General features: G+C 43.9%; 1 protein-coding gene across 1 annotated transcript in view; it reads right to left on the bottom strand.

Moving 5' to 3' along the window:
* Nucleotides 1–2,231, bottom strand: part of SCARB2 (scavenger receptor class B member 2) — a 70,557-nt gene extending 68,326 nt beyond the window's left edge. Inside the window, exon 1 of the mRNA XM_060012335.1 lies at nt 1,873–2,231. Within this exon, the coding sequence (XP_059868318.1) occupies nt 1,873–1,989 (117 nt within the window). The 5' untranslated portion in view covers nt 1,990–2,231. The remainder of the gene's footprint in view (nt 1–1,872) is intronic.
* Between the last annotated feature and the right edge of the window lie 20,296 nt (nt 2,232–22,527).

Below are 22,527 nucleotides of genomic sequence, written 5' to 3'. Positions count from 1 at the left end.
ACCAGCCAAAGGTAACCTAGCTAGTACACAGGGGAGCCAGGATTCATGCCCACGAATTGACCTGCAGAGACCTTCCTCTTTCCCGCCACCTCTTGCTACCATCCTACAGGTGATCCGGGAAAGCAGAATGGTGATGATGGTAATGCGTGACCTCTGGTTGCCTTACAATATTCCCACACCTGTCCACAGAAACTAGCCCTGTCATTTAGTTTCACATACCACATTGTGCGATATTCCTTAACAGGGTGAGGCAATTCTGAAAGTTCACTTCCTCTGTACTATAATTTATCAGTCAGATCAGAGTCCGTTCCTCATGGAGAAAACCACCTTTAAAAGCCAATTACCAAATATCAACACCAACTCAAGCCCCAGCCAAGCTGCCTTACAGCCCACACCGCCCGGCATCCTCCCTGCGCACCGCCCACGAATGTACACCCACAGAGCATCAGAAGGCTGATAATGTCTGAGACACGGCGGAGATCACTCAACCTACCGGGCTCTCCTGAAACAGCCTTTCAAACCCACACGAGAAAATTCAATTGGCTGCAATTGGATTGCTTAACTCTAGTCACCCAAGCAAGAGGTTACCTCCTTAAACAATCTTGCCATGGATTTGCAGGTGGACAAGCGTGGAGAGATTCAGTTTAGTTTTTTCTTTGAACATGGGTGCTCAGAGAAAACAATGAATGGCCTTTGAGCAGCTCAGACAGTGGGCCTTGTCTCCCACTGGCAATGTGAACTTTAAAAAAATTAAACTATGCTTTGCCGTGGCATTTTTTTTTTAAGTTGCCTCTAACCGTCAGATTTCAAGTAATTGATGGCCTTTAGAAAAGCCTCTATTAAAGGAATATGTCTTTTGCCACCTGGAACGAAACAATTTTGCTAACGGGGAGTGCAGTGATCAATCTTGGAGGAGGCCCAGGGCTTTTATTATCTGGCCAAAGGCAAGTGTCAACCAGTGGAAGAAATTAGGCATGCAGTTACGGGTGCTAACAAGAAAGGCTGCTCCAATAATCTTTCTTTAAAGGAAAAAGCGATCCCATTAACTCTCTCTGGTTCCTCTTTCCACACAGGTTGGTGGGTGTGGGTGAAAGGGCAGGAGAAATGACTACTGGTGAAGTCATAGGATGGAGAAATCTGAAATGACCAGCTCTCCAGCATACACATCTAGGGGGAAGAGATGGGCTCAGATTCTTTTAAGGATCTAAATGTATCTCTGCGTGAAGCTTACGGCTGTTTGAGAAGAGCAAGAATCCACGGTGAAACAAAGCAACACAGACCGCTGGTACAAGGTATCAAACATCTAAGTCGGCCGGTAAGCACAGACTCTGATGGACTGGAAAGTCACCCAGCCCAAAGGCCTGGCCTGGCTGCCAAGCGTGGGCTCAGCCCAGGAAGGCAAGGACACAATAGACCACACACCCGCTTCGCATCCCACCCCACATCACTTCCAAGGCCACAGCAAGCAGCCAACACACCTGTGGGGTCTTTCATTTAGTTTTGTTTCTTCATGAAGTGGGAGGGAAATGAGTTTGGGCCCAACAGAAATTGGGGCGTAGGGAGGGCCCGGGGTGGGCGGGGATGCAAACAAGAGAAGAGAAGTGAATTCTTTAAAAGTCTAGATCCGTAGTCTCGTTTATTATTCTAAAAGGAACAGAAGCGTCCTCATTCCTCTCCTCCTTCTTTAACCCTTACCAACCCACCCCGAGAAGACAAGGAGGAGAGCAGGGCTCTAGTCTAGAGGGTTCGCCGGGGTGCAGATCCTCCCTGCACAAGGTTTAGCAGAGGGAGGGTGGGCTGGAAGTGTCCTCCCAAACACACACGCGCGCGCGCGCACGCACACACACACACACACAGCCGGCCACGCCTCACCTTCTCGATCGTCTGGTCCACGGCCTTCTGGAAGACTCTGGCCACCAGCAGCGTGACACTGGTCACCAGCAGAAGCAGAGACAGCGTCCCCACCGCGTAGAAGCAGCACCTGCCCATTCCGCGCACCGCTCACGGGCCCGGCGGCCGGCGACTGGACGGGAAACAGGGAGGGAGGGAGGCGCCGCCGCAGTAGCGGCCGGAAGACCCGGGACCCTCGGGCGCCTGCGGCCCGGCCGATGCGCCTGGCTCCCGGCTCCGCGGCCGGACAAGCGCGGCCCCACTGCCCCCGGCCGGCCGATGGGGAGTGGAAGGCGCGCTTTGGTTTCGCTTTCCCTGGCCGGGTCAGCCGCGACGCCCTTGTGGCGCAGCTCGCGAGGGAAAGGGAGCGCGCAGGGCGGGGACGCTCGCCGGCCGGGCTCTCCGCAGCCCCGGGAGGCGACAGCCGGCAACTGCGCGGGGAAGCGGGCGGGGCGGAGGCTGAGCCCGCAGTCATGTGCCCCGCAGCGGCTGCCGCGATTCGGCCCGCGCGACCCGCGGTCAGTCCCGGCGGCCCCCCAGCGCCAGCGGCTCCCTGATCCCCGCCCGGCAGCGCCCCCCGCCCCCTCGTCGCAGGCCCCGCGGCCACCCCGGAAAAATCGCCTGCCCTCCCCGGCTCTACCCCCTCCTCAGATACGAGCTGCGGGCCAAGCACCGGGGATTCAGGATGGATACGACACTGCGCCTGCTCTAGACGAGCTCACAAGTTAGCGGGGAACACTGTGAACCGCAATTAAGGCGCAGTGTAACATTGACGAGGTGCGTGCTGCGATCTGTGCCTACCACACCTCTGCCCCGGCGACCTAGGACCTCACAGTTGAACTGGGCCTTGGGGGATGGGTAAGGGTTTGTTTTGTCACGTGAGGGGTGTGTGCAAGGGAGGGAAGAGGTATTTGGAGGAGAAGAAAAAGCTGTGTTCAGACATTGGGGGTGAAAAAGCAAGATTGTAGGAGGAAAGAAGTTACTTTTGACTCTAGGCTCAGGTGTGCAGTGTAGGATGAGAGGTGTGGAGGCCCCTTGGGGTCAGACTTTCAAGGGCTCTTGTGTCCCATAGGAGAGTTGAGACTTTATCCCTGCTCAGTGGGGTCAGCAAGAGGCTTCAAGCAGGTGGCCCTGATGTTCTCATCTGCTTTGCTCACCAATATGTCCCAAGGCAGCCAGGCTAAAGTCCGCACTCAGCAGGGACTCAAGAAGTATGAGTTGAATGAACATCAACTATATGCTAGGCCTTGGCTAGGTGCTTACACACACCTATTTAATACCCACAGCAGCCTTGTGGCTGTTTGTCCCAGTTCCCCCAAGCCGGTGCCAGATGGGAGCACTTGGACAGGAAGCTGGACCTGGGATGCAGGTGTGGCCTTTGTGAAGGAGAGAGGTGAGGAGGGAAGGCTGAATGGAAGGAAGCATCTTATGCTACAGTGAAGCTCTAAGAAAGTTCAGCAAGGCCTTGGGGGAACCTAAGTCAAGCTGCCCTGTCCCAGGAGTCCAGCATCCCCCAGGAATAGGCTTCTTGCCATTAGGCCTGGGCTGGCGGCAGCCCTAGGAAACTGGCCTCTGTACCAAGCTGGGGATGAGGATCAGAGGATAGATTTTAGGGCTCAGCAGCTGGGACAGGACCATTGGTCAGCTATGCTCTGCACTGCAAGTTCTGAGAGTACGTTTTCTTGGCCACTATGGTAGTAGTATTCCCGTTTTGCACACAAGGAAACCGTGGCTCTGAGAGGTGAGTAACCTAACAAGCTCAACCAGTTACTGAGGGGTGAATCCTGCCTCGACCAGAATGCAGGCCCGGTGACTTCCAAAGCCCTCACTTTTTCTACCCAGTGCATTGCTGCCTCCCAGCTGCCATCAGTGAGAATCTGGGAACAGGGGGTTCAGCTGGGAGACTTTGCTGACGACTTGGTGAGATGCTGTGATGCATTCAAAATGGGGGCAAATTCTTTGACACTCCTTCTATTGAGAAGTGGGGTCTATACCATTTCCCTTGAGTTTGGGCTGGATTTAGGGATGGAAAGCACTAAATCACTATATCCTGGAACTTCTTAAGATAGATCATAAACACCTTGCAGCTTCTCTCTGGGCCTCTGGAAATGGTAGCTCTTGGTGCCCTGAGCCACCACTAAGCTCAGCTACCCTGAGGCCTCCATGCTGGAGAGAACAGGGGAGAGACCACAGGGAGATGCCCTGCCCGCCCCCTGCTGTCCCCAACCATTTAAGTCATGGGCCCCAGGCACATGGAGCAGAGTGGTCTCTGCCTTGCCCTGCTTGAAATGCAAAATAAAGGACTATTGTTGTTTTAAGCCACTATGTTGGGGCATGTTACTAGGTTTCAGATAACTGGAGCAGACCGTGAGGGCAGGCCTGAGCCCGTGACTCTGGCAGTGACAGTGGCTGCCCAATCCCAGTTCTACCCATCTGTAGCTACCAAAGGTCTTTGAGCAGCAGTCCCAGAGAACCAGGCCTGGGTGGAGTCTGGAATGACTCAGCTCCTCCAAACCTCACGGCCAGGATGCCTGGGCGGTCCCCAGTCCTCATGCCATCAGCAGCAGCCTTTCCCTACCCCCAATTCTGCCGTGATAATGGCCTGTTCTGACCCTGTCTCTGCTTTAGATTCCACCTATCTACCTGAGCTCTGTCCTGTGCCCCAGTAACCCTCACTCATCCCCTTCCTGGACACTGGTCGGGATCCTCTGCAGCCTGTGTGTGTCCTCTCCTGCATTAACTAGAAAAAAGATTTGGTAACCTGCTTGCTTGAGTACTTGGCACCCCGGGGTTCCGGCTAACATTGAACACCCTTCCCCCATCTCCAGACTAAGACCAGCTTTTCTGTTTGCTGGCTGCATTCTGGAGGGCAAACTCCACGGTGACCCGCCCACTCCAGCCCTGGGCCACCAATCCCAGGGTGCTGTTCCTTCTCATTGTTCACTGAGGTCTCTTCTTGCCTCTTGTCTGGGCCACTAGGGGAGTAACAGACTGTAGGGATGGGGAGATGGACCCAGATTTGATAAACACATCTTGGGGTGGGGGGAGCATCTAAACCACAGTTTCCAACTCAGTTGCTCTCGGTGTACCTTCCCTTTGAGGCTCTCTCACTCCAGCAACGGCACTTGTCTCCACCTTGTCACGTGGTTGGTAAGCTGCTTCCCCTTTAAAACTCTGGTCCAAACTGGACAAAAACCTCTTTCTTGGTTCCTCTTAGCACAGCTGACCAGACTAGCATTTTTAAAATGTACTAAACACTAAGAGAGAACAAAAAGGACCTAAATTACAGAAAATATAAACAGCTTAGAAAAACAAACAAACTCATGTTCCCAAAATAGCAATCTGTGATCCCACAGCAATTTCTTTCCTAACGTAAAGAGCTGACGACTTTTGAGCTCCTGGCCTGGCTGTCTTTCTGTTCGGTTTCATCTTCTCCATCCCGTGGCAGCTACTGACAGGGACTTTGCCCAAAGCCCCCCAGATTCTCATACAAGCTTCCAAAGCTCCTGAGACCTCCTCCTCATTTCTGCTCTGTCGGATGCGTCACCTCCCTTGCTCATTGGCACTCTTACGTTTGGGTTTTTTTGTGCTGTTGAATCATCTCCCCTTCCAGATGAGCCTCCCTCTCTACATACAAGGGGTAGCTGCTGCATGGCAGGTACGCGGACTATTAAGCTCCTCTCACACTCTGGAGGGTCAGACAGTGGAGGAAGGGGTTACTGATGCTACTGGTTGGATGGGGATACAGATGCCCTGGTAGGGAGACAGTCAGGAATTTTCCCAGGGACCCCTCTACACCTAAAATCAGAAGCACAAGAACTTGAGAAGAACAAGTGCCTTTGTGAATGAATGACTGTTGGTGCCCACTGCAAATGACACAATCATTCAGGACTCAGAAAAGAAAGAACTTCCTTCACAGAGTCTAAGACAGGCGCCAGGACAACAGACTGAGTCAGGGAGAAGCAAGAAGGACTCTTTGGGCCCCACCTTCAATTTAAAATATTGATATTATACTCAAAGGAGGTTAATCATGTAGTCACTGTACACGGTTATGTTAAAAGTGTCGATGTGTTCAATGTAAACATTTAGAATACGCCACAGTTGTTACAACCCTGTGTGGGAAATAGTTTCTAAATATGACTGTCAGCAAGTCTTCCTTTCTTTGTAGGCTCCTGCAGCTCCTCCAGTCAAAGGTGGCGTTTATTCCCCTCCCTTTAAATCTGGGCTGGCCCTGTGCCCTGCCTGCACCAGTAGAATGTGCCAGAATTGATGGGAGTGTGCCCGTTCTAGGTCTAGGCAGCTCCTTCCTTTACCTTTTTGGTATCCAATCGCCATGTTAGAAGCTCAGATTAGACCGTTGGGTGATGAGAAGCCACGTGGAAAGAGACCCCGGAGAAGGAGAGGGGGATCACAGCTCATCCAAGCTCCCGGATGAATACAGCATATGCCACATGGAACAGAGGTGATGAGTTGTCCTGCTGAGCCCTGCCCACATTGCAGAATTGGGAGCCAATGCATGGCTGTGTATTAAGCAACTACGTTTTGGGGTGGTTTGTTATGACATAATGGATAACTGAAATACCATATTTTGTTATCTATTCGTTATTTTAGGAGCCTGAAAAAGGATGCACGTGGCCCCAGGCCTTACTTACTTTGTGATCGGCCTGGCTCCAAGAGGTTATCTAAACTCTTAGCTTTCTTACTATGATTTGAAGGTGATCTAGAAAAGGTGCCATCACACCCTAGTGATCTGGTATTTTTATTTCTAAATGTTTGTGGAGCATCCTTAACCCTGAGCAATGTTGGATCCATAAGAAAGAATTTCTGTCACCTCCCTTCCCACTTAACAAGCACCCCAAACGTCTCACATTTACACAACTTCTTTATGAGACCAGTTACAGGCTCCTGGATTAGAGCTGCTTTACCATTCATATGCTATCACACAGCAAACCAAGGCAGAGGGAATCCGGGAGGTTGTCCTTGGCCCATCTGCTGCCTCATCCAACCAAGAAATGTTATAGCTTCCCTGTTATCATCTTTGTCCCCCAAGTGAGGGGAATCTTTTCTAGTTTGTTGGGTTTGGGTTTGGGTCTGATTCTGTTGGGGTTTGTGGGAAAATGAGAACCTCTGTCTTCAAATCCATGTTTCTTTTTTGTTGTTGTTGTTCCTCTAAGGCTGCAGAGTATTTGAAACAACAACTAGGAAGAGACAACTTTTTTGTCTTGTTCCCTTCCCTCCCCTGAAACCACAAGCAGAGTCTCTTCTGAGACTGGTTGGCGGGGCAGCGGGGTGGGTAGAGGGGGAGGCAGGGGAGCAAAAGAGGAAAAAAGAAATATTGGGCAAAAATCGGTTACTATGTCAACAATTCGACCTGCTGCTTGGACAATGTGCCAAGCGCTGTGCTAGGTCTTGGACTCGCGTTACTTCATTTAACACGCATAATGCCCCCTGAAGTAGACATTCTTTTGTCAGGACAAGGCAGCTGAAGCAAAGAGAGGTTGACAAAGTGGTCCAAAGTCACATGGCTTGTACGAAGCAAACTAGTCCTGAAGTCTGAGTCTGTCAGACACTCAAGCTGGGCTCTTCGCCACTTAACAATTGCTTGGGATTTCTGGCCTCGTGTTTACTAAGAGCAAAGGAAAGCAGGGAAAATTGAAGAAGCTGTGGCAGTACCATCATTCTCGGTCACATGGGCAACCATGCCCCTCAGGAGCGGCAGTGGATCAGAATTCACCGTTTGAGAGAGAGAATACTTCCGCCTGCCTGGACTTGATGGACTAGAATTGCGAGCCAGGAATGAGCTGCACGTTCCCCTCAACCACAAAATGGCTAAAGATATAATCCTCAACGCATGCTCTCATGTGAAAAGCATTCTAATCTATTGTCACTTTAGGTGGTTTGGTGGTACTTTCTATAAGCAAACGAAGCTTGGGTTGTGTGTTTTGATAGCCGTTCAACTCAGTATGGCAAGCCAGTGTATTATGAAATATCAGGGCTGTCTGATTCCTGCACATTATGAAATCTGTGCTAAGTAAACCACACAAGAGTTTACAGTTATTCCTTAATGATGTATTCCACGGTTAGAAGTTGTCTTATATGAGAAAGTCAACTTTACTCAGTATCTCTGAGTGGGAGTAGAACGGGGCAATGGGCAATGAAGAGGGGACTGCGTGAGGGTCAGTGTTCGGCTGGGGACAGGGTGCGGTAAGGGTCGGGGTGCAGGTCAAGGAATTAGCCTATGGAAAGGGTAAAAATAAGAGCTGCATCTCACCTCTAGCCTAGTGCCCACAGGACTCCTGGCCACGGCACTGACCACATTCCCTGAGTCTCTCTGAAATTGTCACTCAGAAGCCTCCTGTAAGGGTCCAACTTCAAAGAAGATTGTTAATCCGTTAACTACTGGTTTAGAAACATTTCCAATTCTCTGATAAACAGCAAACACTCTCTCTTTTTAGCCTCAGTGAAGAATGTTTCAGAATATTCAGGATAAGGGATTGCTTCAACTGCATTACAGGCTCTCTTGAGCAGCACTCTTTTTCTGCGTTTCTAATTAAACCAGAGGAGACAAAGATACCAACCACGGTTCCTCAAAAAGTTGAACATAGGGGGCTTCCCTGGTGGCGCAGTGGTTGAGAGTCCGCCTGCCGATGCAGGGGACACGGGTTCGTGCCCCGATCCGGGAAGATCCCACATGCCGTGGAGCAGCTGGGCCCGTGAGCCATGGCCGCTGAGCTTGTGCGTCCGGAGCCTGTGCTCCGCAACGGGAGAGGCCACAACAGTGAGAGGCCCGCGTACCGAAAAAAAAAAAAAAAAGTTGAACATAGAATGACCATACATTCCAGAAATTCCATGCCTAGGTAGGTACCCAAAAGGATTGAAAACAGATACTCAAACGAATCTTTGTATACAAGTGTTCATGGCAACACTATTCACAATTGCCAAAGGTGGAAACAAGCCAAATGTCTATCAGCCAGCAAATGGATAAACGAAATGTGGGAATATGTACAATGGACTATTATTCAGCCACAGCAAGGAATGAAGTACTGACACATACTACAACATGCATGAATCTTGTAAACAGGAGGCCAAGTGAAAGACAGACTCTAAAGGCCACATATTGTATGATTCCATTTACGTAAAATAATCCAGACTAAGTAAATCCCTAGAGACAGAAAACAGATTGGTGGTTGAGGGAATAAGGAATGACTGTTTAATGGGTATGGGGCTTTCTTTTGGGGTAATAAAAAGTTCTTGAACTAGACAGAGATGGTAGTTGTACAACAGTGCAATTATACTGTCACTGAATTGTGCATTTTAAAATGGTTAGTTTTATGTTACGTGGATTTCACTTCAATAAAAACTGCAAATCACAGGGGAATTTTATGAGGAGATGGTGGTGTATAAGGAGGAGATGTATAGATATCAAATACTTCCAAGGATTTTTTTTTTCTTTCTCATATACCATTTCTGATTTCAGTGATAATCACTCTTAGAATATGATCTTTTGAAAATTCAGTGATGGTAGAGAATTCTAGAAAGGTCTAGCATCTTTTTCTTCAGGGAGAAAATAAAAGGGGGCTCCCTCATTCTCTCTCAGCAGAGATGGCACTCAATACTCTGCTTTCCATGAGACTGGTGACTTCTTCTAAGCCTTCCTTACTTCCCCATGGGGCACTGTACATCCCACAAGTATGTATATCCCAAGGTCCTCAGGACGCAAGGCAGCTGGCATTCCTAATCAACCCCTGTAGAGAGCCGGTGCCCTAAATCCTGACTTCCTGACACCAAGCAATCTGTTTATTCCCTTACAGAGAATAAAGGCCGCTTTCTCACACTTGCCCCACTGGAAGGGAGATCCATTGTGGAGGGTGAGGGGGATTTAGGGGAAGGTGGTGTGGAGAAGCTGTCCAACAGCCTTCACCCTGGTGTTGTGAGTTTTCCTTTTCACCAATAAAGCCTATTCCTTAACCTATGCTGGGTGATATTGTGCAATTAGTTCCAAACTCTTTAATAATATGTGACAACCTGAAGGGATCTATCTGGCATGCTAATATCTATGTGTGAAACAGTAAAAAAAAAACTGCACATTTGACAATGAGGGTCCTCAGGAATTCCCTGGTGGTCCAGTGGTTAGGATTCCATGCTTTCACTGCCAGGGCCTGGGTTCAATCCCTGGTCAGGGAACTAAGATCCCAAAAGTCAAGTGGCGTGGCCAAAAAACAAAACAAAACAAAACAATGAGGCCTCAAGACAAGGATGCCCACTGTCACCACTTCTATTCAACACAGTATTGGAAGTTGTAGGCACAGCGATCAGACAACAAGAAGAAATAAAAGTATCCAAATTGTACCATATATAGAAAACCCTAAAGACTCCACACAAAATCTATTCGAACTGATAAACTAATTCAGCAAGGTAGCAGGGCACAGATTAACATACAGTAATCGGTTGCATTTCTTTACACTAACAATGAAATATCAGAAAGGGAGTGTAAAAAACAATAGCTTTTAAAATTCCATTAAAAAATACTTAGGAATAAACCTGACCAAGGAGGTGAAAGGCTTACATGCTGAGAAACATTAATAAAGGAAATTGAAGATAATTCAAAGAAATGGAAAAATATCCCATGCTCTTGGATTGGGAGAATTAACATTGTTAAAATGGCCATATTACCCAAAACAATCTACAGATTTAGTACGTATGATCCCTATCAAACTACCCATGACATTTTTCACAGAACTAGAACAAATAATCCTCAAATTTATATGAAACCATAAAAGACCCAGAATTGCCAAAGCAGTCCTGAGGAAAAAAGAACAAAGCAGGAAGCATAACTCTCCCAGACTTCAGACAATACTACAAAGGTACAGTAATCAAAACAGCGTGGTATTGGCCCCAAAACAGACATGTGGATCAATGGAACAGAATAGAGAGCCCAGAAATAAATCCACACACTTATGGTCAATTAATCTTTGACAAAGAAGGCAAAAATATACAATGGGGAAGAAAACAGTCTTTTTAGCAAGTCGTGTTGGGAAAGTTGTACAGCTGAATGTAAATCAATGAAGTTAGAACACATCCTCACACCATACACAAAAATAAACTCAAAATGGCTTAAAGACATAAATATAAGACATAATACCATAAAACTCCTAGAAGAGAACATTCTCTGACATAAATCTTACTAATGTTTTCTTAGGTCAGTCTCCCAAGGCAAAAGAAATAAAAGCAAAAATAAACAAATGGGACCAAATCAAACTTATAAACTTTTGCACAGCAAAGGAAACCACAAACAAAATGAAAAGACAGCCCACAGAATGGGAGAAAATATTTGCAAATGATGTGACCGACAAGGACTTAATTTCCAAAATATACAAACAGCTCATACAACTCAATGTCAAAAAAAAAAACAGTGACTACCCTGGCAGTCCAATGGTTAAGACTCTGCACTCCCACTGCAGGGGGCACCAGTTCAATCCCTGGTCAGGGAACTAAGATCCCGTATGCCACACAGCATGGCCAAATATTAAAAAAAAAGAAATTATTCGAAAAAACAAACAACCTGGGCTTCCCTGCTGGCACAGTGGTTAACAATCTGCCTGCCAATGCAGGGGACATGGGTTCGAGCCCTGGTCCTGGAAGATCCCACATGCTGTGGAGCAACTAAGCCCGTGTGCCACAACTACTGAGCCTGCGAGCCACAACTACTGAGCCCAAGCACCCAGACCCTGTGCTCTGCAACAAGAGAAGCCACCACAATGAGAAGTCTGCACACCACAACGAAGAGTAGCCCCCGCTCACCACAATTAGAGAAAGCCTGCACGAAGCAACAAAGACCCAACGCAGTCAAAATAAAAATAAAGATACAAAAAACAAAAAACCCAATCCAAAAATGGGCAGAAGACATAAATAGACATTTACCCAAAGAAGACATACAGATGGCCAAGAGGCACATGAAAAGATGCTCATCATCGCTAATTATTAGAGAAATGCGAATCAAAACTACAATGAGGTATGACCTCACACCAGTCAGAACAGCCATCATCAAAAAGCCTACAAATAATAAATGGTGGAGAGGGTGTGGAGAAAAGGGAACCCTCCTACACTGTTGGTGGGAATGTAAATTGGTGCAGCCACTATGGAAAACAGTATGGAGATTCCTCAAAAAACTAAAAATAGAGTTACCATAGGATCCAGCAATCCCACTCCCGGGCATATATCAAGAAAAGATGAACTCTAATTTGAAAAGATACATGCACCCCAATGTTCACAGCAGCATTATTTACAATAGTCAAGACATGGAAGCAACCTAAGTGTCCATCAACAGATAAATGAGTAAAGAAGATGTGGTATATATATACAATGAGATATTACTCAGCCATAAAAAAGAATAAAATTTTGCCATTCTCAGCAACATGGATGGACCTAGAGAATCTCATACTGAGTGAAGTCAGAGAAAGACAAATATCATATGATATCACTAATTTGTGAAATCTAAAAAATAATACAAATGAATTTACTGGGTTTCCCTGGTGGCGCAGTGGTTGAGAGTCCGTCTGCCGATGCAGGGGTTGCGGGTTCGTGCCCCGGTCCAGGAAGATCCCACGTGCCGCGGAGCGGCTGGGCCCGTGAGCCATGGCCGCTGAGCCTGCACGTCTGGAGCCTGTGCTCCTCAACGGGAGAGGCCACAACAGTGAGAGGCCCGCATACCGCAAAACAAAAACAAAAACAAATGAATTTACTTACAAAACATAAACAAACTCACAGACATAGAAAAAAAACTATGGTTACCAAAGGGGAAAGGGGGGTAGGGATAAATTAGGAGTATGGGACTACAGATACATGCTACTATATACAAAATAGATAAACAACAAGGATTTTCTGTATAGCACAGGGAACTATATTCATTATCTTGTAAGAACTTATTTTGAAAACAGAATATATATAACTGAATCACTTTGCTGTACACCTGAAACTAACACAATATTGTAAATCAACTACACTTTAATTTAAAAAAAGAATGAGGGCCCTTGGCCATTATCAAAAAAACAAAAACAACAAGTGTTGGTGAGGGAACCCTTGTGCACTGTTGGTGGGAATGTAAATTGGTGCAGCCACTATGGAAAACAGTACGGACGTTACTCAAAATATTAAAAATAGAACTACCATATGATCCAAGATTCACACTTCTGGGTTATATATCAAAGAATTGAAATCAGGGTCTCAAGGAGGTATCTGCACTTCCATGTTCACTGCAGCATTATTTACAATAGCCAAGACATGGAAACAACCTAAGTGTCCATTAATCACTGAATGCATAAAGAAAATGTGGTATGCACATACAATGGATATATTATTATTCAGCCTTAAGAAAAAGAAGGAAATCCTGACATTTGAGACAACATGGATGAACCCGGAGGGCATTGTGCTAAGTGAACTATGCCAGTCACAAAAGGAATGATACTACTTATATGAAGAATCTAAAATCGTCAGACTTAGAGAAGCAGAAAGTAGAACAGTGGTCATTAGGAGCTGTGGGATGGGGAAACAGGGAGATATTAATCCAAGGGTACAAAGTTTCAGTTAAGATGAATAAACACTAGAGATTTACTGAACAGCATGGAGCCTAGAGTTAACAATACTTGGATTGTCACTTAAACAATCCAATTGGTTACTTAAAAATTTGTTAAAAGGGCAGATCTTATGTTAAGTGTTCCTATCATACACAGAAAAAAAATAATAAAAAGGGAGGAAGGAAACTTTTGGAGAAGACGGATATGTTTACGGCACAGATCATGGTAATTGTGGGTGTATACTTATCTCCAAGCTCATCAAGTTGTGTATATTAAATATATACAGCTTTTTGTATGTCGATCATACCTCAATAAAGTGGTTTTAAAAAAAGGAATGAGGGTCCTAGCCAAATATAATGCCAGAGTTTTAAATAGGACTTCAGGAGGCTGAGCAGGCCCAATCCTTTACCTGAAATAAAATCTTAAAATTAGATGGTGCAAAATGTTACTTTTTTTTTTTTTTTGCGGTACGCGGGCCTCTCACTGTTGTGGCCTCTCCCGTTGCGGAGCACAGGCTCCAGACGTGCAGGCTCAGCGGCCATGGCTCACGGGCCCAGCTGCTCCATGGCATGTGGGATCTTCCCAGACCGGGGCACGAACTCGTGTCCCCTGCATCGGCAGGCAGACTCTCAACCACTGCGCCACCAGGGGAGCCCCAAAATATTACTTTTTAAATTGAGTCTCTAGTCCTTCCAAACAGCATCCAGTTCGTTGACCTCTGGGGATATCTCTCTGATCATCTCTGTAGCTTTTCCCTTCCCCCCTGCCCTGCAACCCAGCTTAGTCCTGGACGGGCCTCTCAGGTCCTGTGTAATCACCAGATTCTCTAGGAGGTCAAGAGCATAAACCCACCCTTTTCTTGCTAATGTTGAAAGCCTCTCAAATTCTCTATTTACTCTGTCTCATCAAAAGTTAAATATTACCTGCTATTACAACCATAAAAATGCTGAGTATAGCTACAGCCCTTGCTAAGAAATGACATGTCCTGTAAATGGGCCATAATTTCTATAATAAAGGAGAGACAACGATGACAGAAACCTAGTTAATTATTGTCGATGACATAGCTAATCTGATTAATGACCTTACAAATATTTGTTCCCTTCTTCTAGACACTTCCCAAATTTATTTTAACTGAGAGCTTTATTAAGATTGTCCCAAAGAACACTGTAAAAATAATTTGTTTTGTTTACCATCTATGGTACTATTAGAAGAAAAAGGAAAGTTTTTCTCTGCATCTTGAGAAAAAAAAGTAAAATCTTGGACACTAACAGTACCAGATAGGGTAGACTTCTGAGAATGAGATAGAGATCTTTGCTGTATGTCCTGAAGTTTTCCCTCCTGGAAATTGAGAGCAAGTGTCATGCGGAAAAGGAGATAGAACACTTCATTGTGTTATATGTGTGCCTTGCTCTTGACATGGAATAAAATTGGAGAAACTGAGGCACAGAAAGATTCAACCATGTGATTATTTCTGCAGGGCCTGGAAGAGTTCCTGGAATATAGTAGGTTCTTAGTATCTGTTGAAAGTTGAATGTCTAACCTTTGACTAAGGTGGGAGTAATTTCAGGGTTCTAGTTAAGAGAAAATGAAACTTTTTTGTCATGGTCATCTCTGCACTTGGTATTATTCATTGTTCTAGAGCACTCCCTGTTTAGCTGTCTTCATCCAATGTGCTTTCAATCAGCAATCCTACATAGAGAGCTTTAGGGTAGAATACACCTAGATTTGTGCTCCATTTCTGTGTGAACTTCATGAGAGCAAGATGTTGACTGTACTTATTTCTGTACCCTAGAAAGGGGTACAGTGGTTCATAACGGATGCTCATAAATGCTGACTGAGAATTTTACTCAAGCGTTCTATTGAGAACCTTCGCATTTGGGCAAAATTTTGGAAGAGAGGAAAGGGGGAAGAGAGAGAGATTGATTTGGGGAAAGGAGTTCTGATTTCAAACCCTCAAATCTGTTTACACTCTCTTTTAGCAACAGCTGGCAGCTTTCGCAGTCTTTCTATAAAGTAACTTTACCTCACATCTTCCCAGGGATCTGCCTTCTCTCCCGGTTGGTAAAAATTTCTGAATTGATTATGAGAGGCTGGGTGGAATGTGTGTAGGCCACTCTACCAGAAAAGGCATTATGTACCTGACAACAGTTTAGAACTCTCCGAATTGGATTTTATTTTCTCAGGTATTGGGGAACTTGTCCTGAGTGGGTAAGTTTTTGGTGTGAAGACAAAACACACCGGAAAATTAAAGAGATCATCTTATTCAGGCTATTGCAATGGGGAAAGTGCTCAATAAGGAGGAATGAATGTCTCAAAGAAAGAAAGAATGTCGGGAGTTTTGTAGAGGCAGGTAAACAAGAGAGTCCTGAGGAAGGGTGATGACAGGTCTTGTCACCCATAGGCAGGGTGGTCCTTTGAGGTTATCTAGAATGCAAAAAGGCCGGGAGATATCTCAATTGCTTTTTAGGAGCACAGGCTCAGACGAAGTTCAACGTTGTCAGTGGACACTAAAGCCCGTTTGTGTTTGAATCCTACTTCCATCATTTAGAAGCTGTGTGACCTTAGGCAAATTACTTAAACTCTCTGTGTGTCAGTTTTTTCATCTATAAAATGGGAATAATATATAGTACTTACTTGATGGAGATGTTTTAAGGACTAAGTGAGATGAAGCATATAAAGTGCCTGGCACTATATAAGTGTTCAATATATATTATTACCATTCTTAAGTATTCTACATAGGACAGAAATTAGGTTTACAAGGAGGGACAAAACTTGCTGGTGCTCTCATTTGAAACTTTATAAAAGGCAAGAAGCTTCACTTAGATAAGATAAATTGTTTTTATGCCTTCCTAAAAAGTTGACACATAGAAATGCTGAATAGGTACGAAATGAAATAACTTAGAAACTTTCTTTTAAAATGCTGAATTGGGACTTTCCTGGTGGTGCAGTGGTTGAGAAACTGCCTGCCAATGCAGGGGACATGGGTTCGATCCCTGGTCCGGGAAGATCCCACATGCTGTGGAGCAGCTAAGCCCGCGTGCCACAACTACTGAGCCTGCGTGCCTCAACTACTGAAGCCCGCACGCCTAGAGCCCATGCTCCGCAACGAGAAGCCACTGCAATGAGAAACCCACACACCACAACGAAGAGTAGCCCCTGCTCGCCGCAACTAGAGAAAGCCCACACGCAGCAACGAAGACCCAATGTAGCCAAAAATAAAAAATAAACGAATAATAAATTTTTTAAAAAGGGAAAAAATGCTGAATTATAAAGTCAATTAAACAATAGTTACAATCTTTGTGTGTGTGTATGTGTAAATAGTTTTCGTTCATATACGATGGACCACTGGGATTTGTTTAAGTGAATAATTTTCAATGATGCCCCAACATTATTTCATTTTGGGGAATGTTAGTCTCTCTTTAAAACTGTCTTGTGGCCGATTCAAATAGTAAAATTAAATTAAGATCAATTTCATTTTAGGGAAATAGTTTTAAATCTATAATTTCAAGCTATCTCTCCTTGATAAATTTAAGGTGGGCATTAGGAGGAAAGAAGCCTCTATTGTGTGTCAGGGACAGTGGTTGGCACTCCCCATATTTTCCTTCCTTTACAGGAAGCCTGTGAGGTAGGGATTATATCCCCACTTTACATTTGAAAAAGACAGGGGTAATCTCAGAGAGATTAAATAACTTGCCTGAGATCATGAAGTTAGTAACTAGGCACAGATATGGATTCCCAGTTAAGGGCTCAAGAGAGACTGTCAACCTGTTGAGGGAAAAGAAAGTGGTTTTTGTTTTCATATTACTCCCTGTTACCACGTCCTGCTGTTTAACAAAACTGGCCTGGGAATCTCCAGATGCACAGATCACTGCAATTCACTGATTAGTTCTATTTAGAGTCCCCGTTTCAGAAATCCTCTGAATTATAGTCCTAGTATTTACTGGGAGCTTAAACACATGCTAGGCACTGTTCCAGGCACTTTATATGTGACAACTCATTTAATCCTCACAGTGCTAGTACTATTCTCATTTTTCCAGATGAGGACACCAAGATATAGAGAGTTAGTTTATTTATTTTCCAGTTCTTTTTTTTTCCAGTCCTTACATCTTTATTTATTTACTTTATTTTTTTAACATCTTTACTGGAGTATAATTGCTTTACAATGGTGTGTTAGTTTCTGCTTTATAACAAATGAATCAGTTATACATATACATATGTTCCCATATCTCTTCCCTCTTGTGTCTCCCTCCCATCCTCCCTATCCCGCCCCTCTAGGTGGTCACAAACCACCTAGCTGATCTCCCTGTGCTATGCGGCTGCTTCCCACTGGCTATCTACTTTACATTTGGTAGTGTATATATGTCCATGCCACTCCAGTTCTATTAGTTTTACTTATTTTATTTTTTATACATATATCCACTCTTTTTAAGATTCTTTTCCCATACAGGCCATTACAAAGTATTGAACAGAGTTCCCTGGGCTATACATTAGGTCCTTATTAGTTATCTATTTTATAAGGTATAGAGAGTTTAGATAACTTTCCTGAGATTGTACAGTTAGTAAACAGTAGAGCCAAGATTCAAATCTAGGCAGTCTGGAACCACTGTTCATGCTCTCAGCACTCTTCTTTATAAGCTCTGACACCAAAACAAAGTGGAATAGTCAGTTTGAACTTTGTACATATATGGAGTGGTTTGGAGAGATTAAGGAACATTATTGTCCCAAACCGAAAGAAACCTGTCAGGCTGGCTATTCAAGTGAAGTCACTTTCTAGCTATCACAAGAATTTTAAAGGAAAATAATGAAAACAAACAGGCATTAGATGATTCACCCCAGTATAAGCACAATTATCTACATTCCTTTGTTTCTGTGGTAATCTAGATGTCTTGTGACCTTGACCAAGTCTGGAGTTTTCCACATTATCTTTATTTCATGTAATGAGATCATCAAAGGTGACATGTAATAACACAGGTTAGAAACTGCTACAGCTTGGTAGAGTCCACATTTAGGTCAAAATTGGCTTGACTTGGTAGGAAAAAGAGCAAAGGTATGTATGACCCAGGGTTAATTTTAGTCCTTTAGATGCCTGTCTGTCACAATCCTGTTCCAGGCATTGCCAGTATCACAGAAAGTAAAGTCCAGCCATTCTAAGGACAGACCCAGGAGTTTGGGTCCACAGATGAGTTTGGCATGTGTCCTCCAAGTCCACAGAGACTGCACATAAATTCAACCAACATTTGTAGAGCTCCTTGTAAGCTACTCTGCTAGGAGCTAGGAAGGATGGTAAATGCTTTATGGCCTCTGATGGCTCAAATTCAATGGTAAAGTCAACCATCCCAAATACTTTTGGTGAATAAAAAAATTAATTATAAATTATAATGAGATAAGCAACAAGGATTTACTATATATAACACAGCGAACAATATTCAATATCTTATAATAACCTATAATGGAAAATAATCTGAAAAAATGTATGTAACTGGATTCACTTTGATGTACACCTGACACTAACACAATATTTTAAGTCAACTATGCTTCCGTAAAAAAATTATAATGATAAATACCACTGGGAGGAGCACGAGAAAGGTCTTCCCTTCCCCCAGCCATTGAACTTACATCAAACACTGGATCAATCTGAACCAGACCCCTAGGGAATGCCATGCACTGATTGACTCAGACTGGGTTACTGTCCATACCTGAACCAGTCATAGGTAGAATTCAATTATAGTGGTTTCTATCAATCGGAGTCAATCATTAGAGCTGGTGCAGTCATTCTCTGCAAATGAGTGACTGCTACATAATGGGGAAGGGGTAGGATAATTACTGAAGAAACATCTATACTGTCCAATAAAAACGCTAAATGCTTGATACTTAATGGAAGGGAGCTCTGGTGGAGGTCAAAGGGAGAAGGAAGGATTCCATCTCTGGAAAGATGTGTGGTTAGAGTGGGAATTCAAAGGTAATGGTGGAGAGCAACTACTAAGGGATTTTTAGGTAAAGGGTACAACATGAACAACATTAAGAAAGAAAGAATATGGAAGGGAAAAACAGAAAGTAGAATAATATGGCTGGAGAGAAGAGAACTATGTGAGCAGGCCAGATTTGGAAGGTTTTGAATGTCAGCCTGAATGTATTCTGTATCTAATGGGTAGCTGTGCAAGGTTTATGGCATTATTAGTCTGTGCTTGCCAAGACTCTAAAGATTTTTCTGCATCAGCTGTTGATCCGGGTCAGGCTGAATGTCTCCAGGTCACCCTGGGTTAGGATGATGTTTCCAAGCCTGGCTCAGCCTTCAGGGACTAGGGACAGAGTTTCCTTTGCCTGCACGCTTTGATCTTGCTTGGGGAAGCTGTTTCTACCATGCTACAAATATAAGTGCTATTTTTTCCAAGACACCTGGACACTGCTGTGTGGGCTTTCTGAGAGATCCTGCCAGGGTCGTGGGGAGTCTGGCCCCTCATTCTACACTTATCTTCAGCAGAACCACTAGCAGAAGGCAGGGTTCCTAGCTCAGCCTACTGATCACCATGAATTCAGCAGGTAAAAGCAACAATGACACCACAAGCAGACATAAAAGAGGCAATTCAAATGAATTAATGGTACCGTTTGGGGCCAGATTCCCAAGGAAGCCTAGGAGAAATCTGACGAGAAGGATAAAAGGAAGGTGTTTACCCATGTCAGGTTCAAAGAAATAAATGTTATACTTTTGACTCTAGGCATACTCCAGGGGTAATAAGAGCACATTAAATATCCACCCGGCCAAATGCAGTTTGTTCACTAGGACAAAAGTCCTGTGAAATCCTTTATGGAGGCTACACTCTTCATCTTGGTTCTCAGGGAAAGTCCCTCATCTGAAAAAGCTAACAGGGCTAGCAACCCTCTGCTCATGTCAGAAGGAAAAAAAAGGAAACATTCCCTGGAGTAAACAGTACAAGAATAACTGAAATGGAGGAAGTACGTGATTTCAAGCTTGTGTTCCTAACAAATATTTTCTGTGCATATAACAGTAAGGAATGCAACCAATCTGTGGATAAACCCAGGGAATGTTTCTGAGTCAGTACTCCCTGAGTGCTTCCTCTGTGCTAGGCACTTGGCTAAATACTTAATATTTGTCTTGCTCAATATGGTAGCCACCAGCCACCAGCTGCTGAGCACTTGAAATGTGGCTAGTCTAAACTGAGATGTGCTTAAATCTTGAAGACTTAGTATGAAAAAAAGAATGTAAAATATCTCATTTACATTTTTACATTGATTGCATGTTAAAATCATAATATTTTTGATATACTGGGTTATATATGTTATTCAAGCTAATTTTATCTTTGTTTTTTACTTTTAAAAATATGACTACTAGAAACTTTAAAGTTACATAAATGGCTCACACTTGTGGCTTGCGTTGTATTTCTATTGGAGAGCACAGCTTCAGATGATCTCCATTCTGCATCCCCATAACAACCTTATAACATAGACCATTACTAGGTCTGTTTATTGAAGAAGAAATTGCTGAGGTATAGAGACTGCAAGGTACTTGCCCAGCATTATTAAGTGCTGGGGTTGTGGTTCAAACCAGGGTTGGTCTTATCCACTATATTATAATAAACTGCCTCTTCAGCTTGCTTTATGTCAGTATTTTTCTGGGTGACTCAAGTGTAGAACTCTGGGTTAGAATGTGGTCTCCCTCGCTAATTGCTTGCATGAGCTTGAGTGATTATCTTAATCTCTTCATGTCATTAGACAGGAGCGTAATACATCTAATAAGTCAATAATGCATTATTGTCTTATGTGAATCACTTCTTTGGCTTCACAATCTACGGAAACAAAGATTCAGTTCAACTTAGCAAATGTCTCCTTAACATCACTATGTACAATTGTGAAAAAGCCCAGATAAACACCATCAGATATGTTAATTCCTGAGAGGGAGTTAATTATGTTTGGAGTAACACCAGAATGAAGGAACAAAACACACTTTAACTTTTCCAGTTGTAAAAAGAGAAGAGCAACGCTCACTTTAAGCTTAATGAATAACAGATACAATACGGTTTTGAATTGATATTGACTATATTGGGTGTTTTACATATGATCATTTTTCAAGTATTCTTACAACCTCTTACACAAAGGATCTTCCAGAACTTGAATTGTTTTGGACTAAGAAAATCATACCAACGCTAAACATAAAAGCAAGGGAAAGGAAAACCTGGTGCCACGCAGAAGTATTTCTTTTCTGTTATTGTCATATTTTAATTTAATTACATTGGTGAGAATTCATGTCCTCCCTAACACACTCCAAATGCTTCTTGTTTCTAATTTTTTAGTGCATATACTGATCATAATCTGAGCCCCACCTGAGAAAGCAGCTCACTCTTCAAGGCCATAGCTGATCCTTAAAAGCACGAAAGAGAAATTTTTGGTATCGCTTATATTCCGTTGTGAGACTCCAAGTCACAATCTCTGCTCATACTTGAGTACAACTGACAAAAACATCTGACCTAGAATCCTCTTCAAGCCCGGATCACATAACTTTGCCACAGAATTTCGATAGCAGCCCCACTTTATCCAGTACTTGTCACTAGCTCTGGCTCCTTGCTTCACCATCTGTCCTGTGTTCTTATTACTACGACTAACTTGGCTTTGAAGCCGTTTCAACATTCCACAAGACACCATGTGTTCTTGGAAATTATGTCTCAGTGCCACCTAGTAACTTTTTCTGGCAACCGTGTTTTTTCAGCTTCAGGTACAGCACATTGGTTCATCTTATTCTTTGATGGATGGCACTCCATTAGCAACTGGGTGTACAAGGCCGTCTCTTAATCATTCATTTATATACTCCTTTTCTTCTCCATTTTCCACTTCTGTTCCTCTGCTCTCACCATAAGCAATCATTCTTAAGTGCGTTCTGTAAAATGTATATATTTTTATTTTGATGCATACATTTTTAATTTATATAAATCATATCATCATAAAAAATCTCACTCTCTTTCTTTACTACATTTTTAAGAAGTCTAACCATGTTGTCAAGTAAAATCTAGACTGTTGCATCTGATACCTAGTTATCCGTCCATTTTACCCA

The sequence above is a fragment of the Delphinus delphis genome, chromosome 5, assembly GCF_949987515.2.
Source record: "Delphinus delphis chromosome 5, mDelDel1.2, whole genome shotgun sequence".
In the NCBI taxonomy this organism is placed as follows: Eukaryota; Metazoa; Chordata; class Mammalia; order Artiodactyla; family Delphinidae; genus Delphinus; species Delphinus delphis.
Note: the sequence above shows the minus strand (reverse complement) of the source record. Positions and strands in the feature narration are given on the sequence as shown.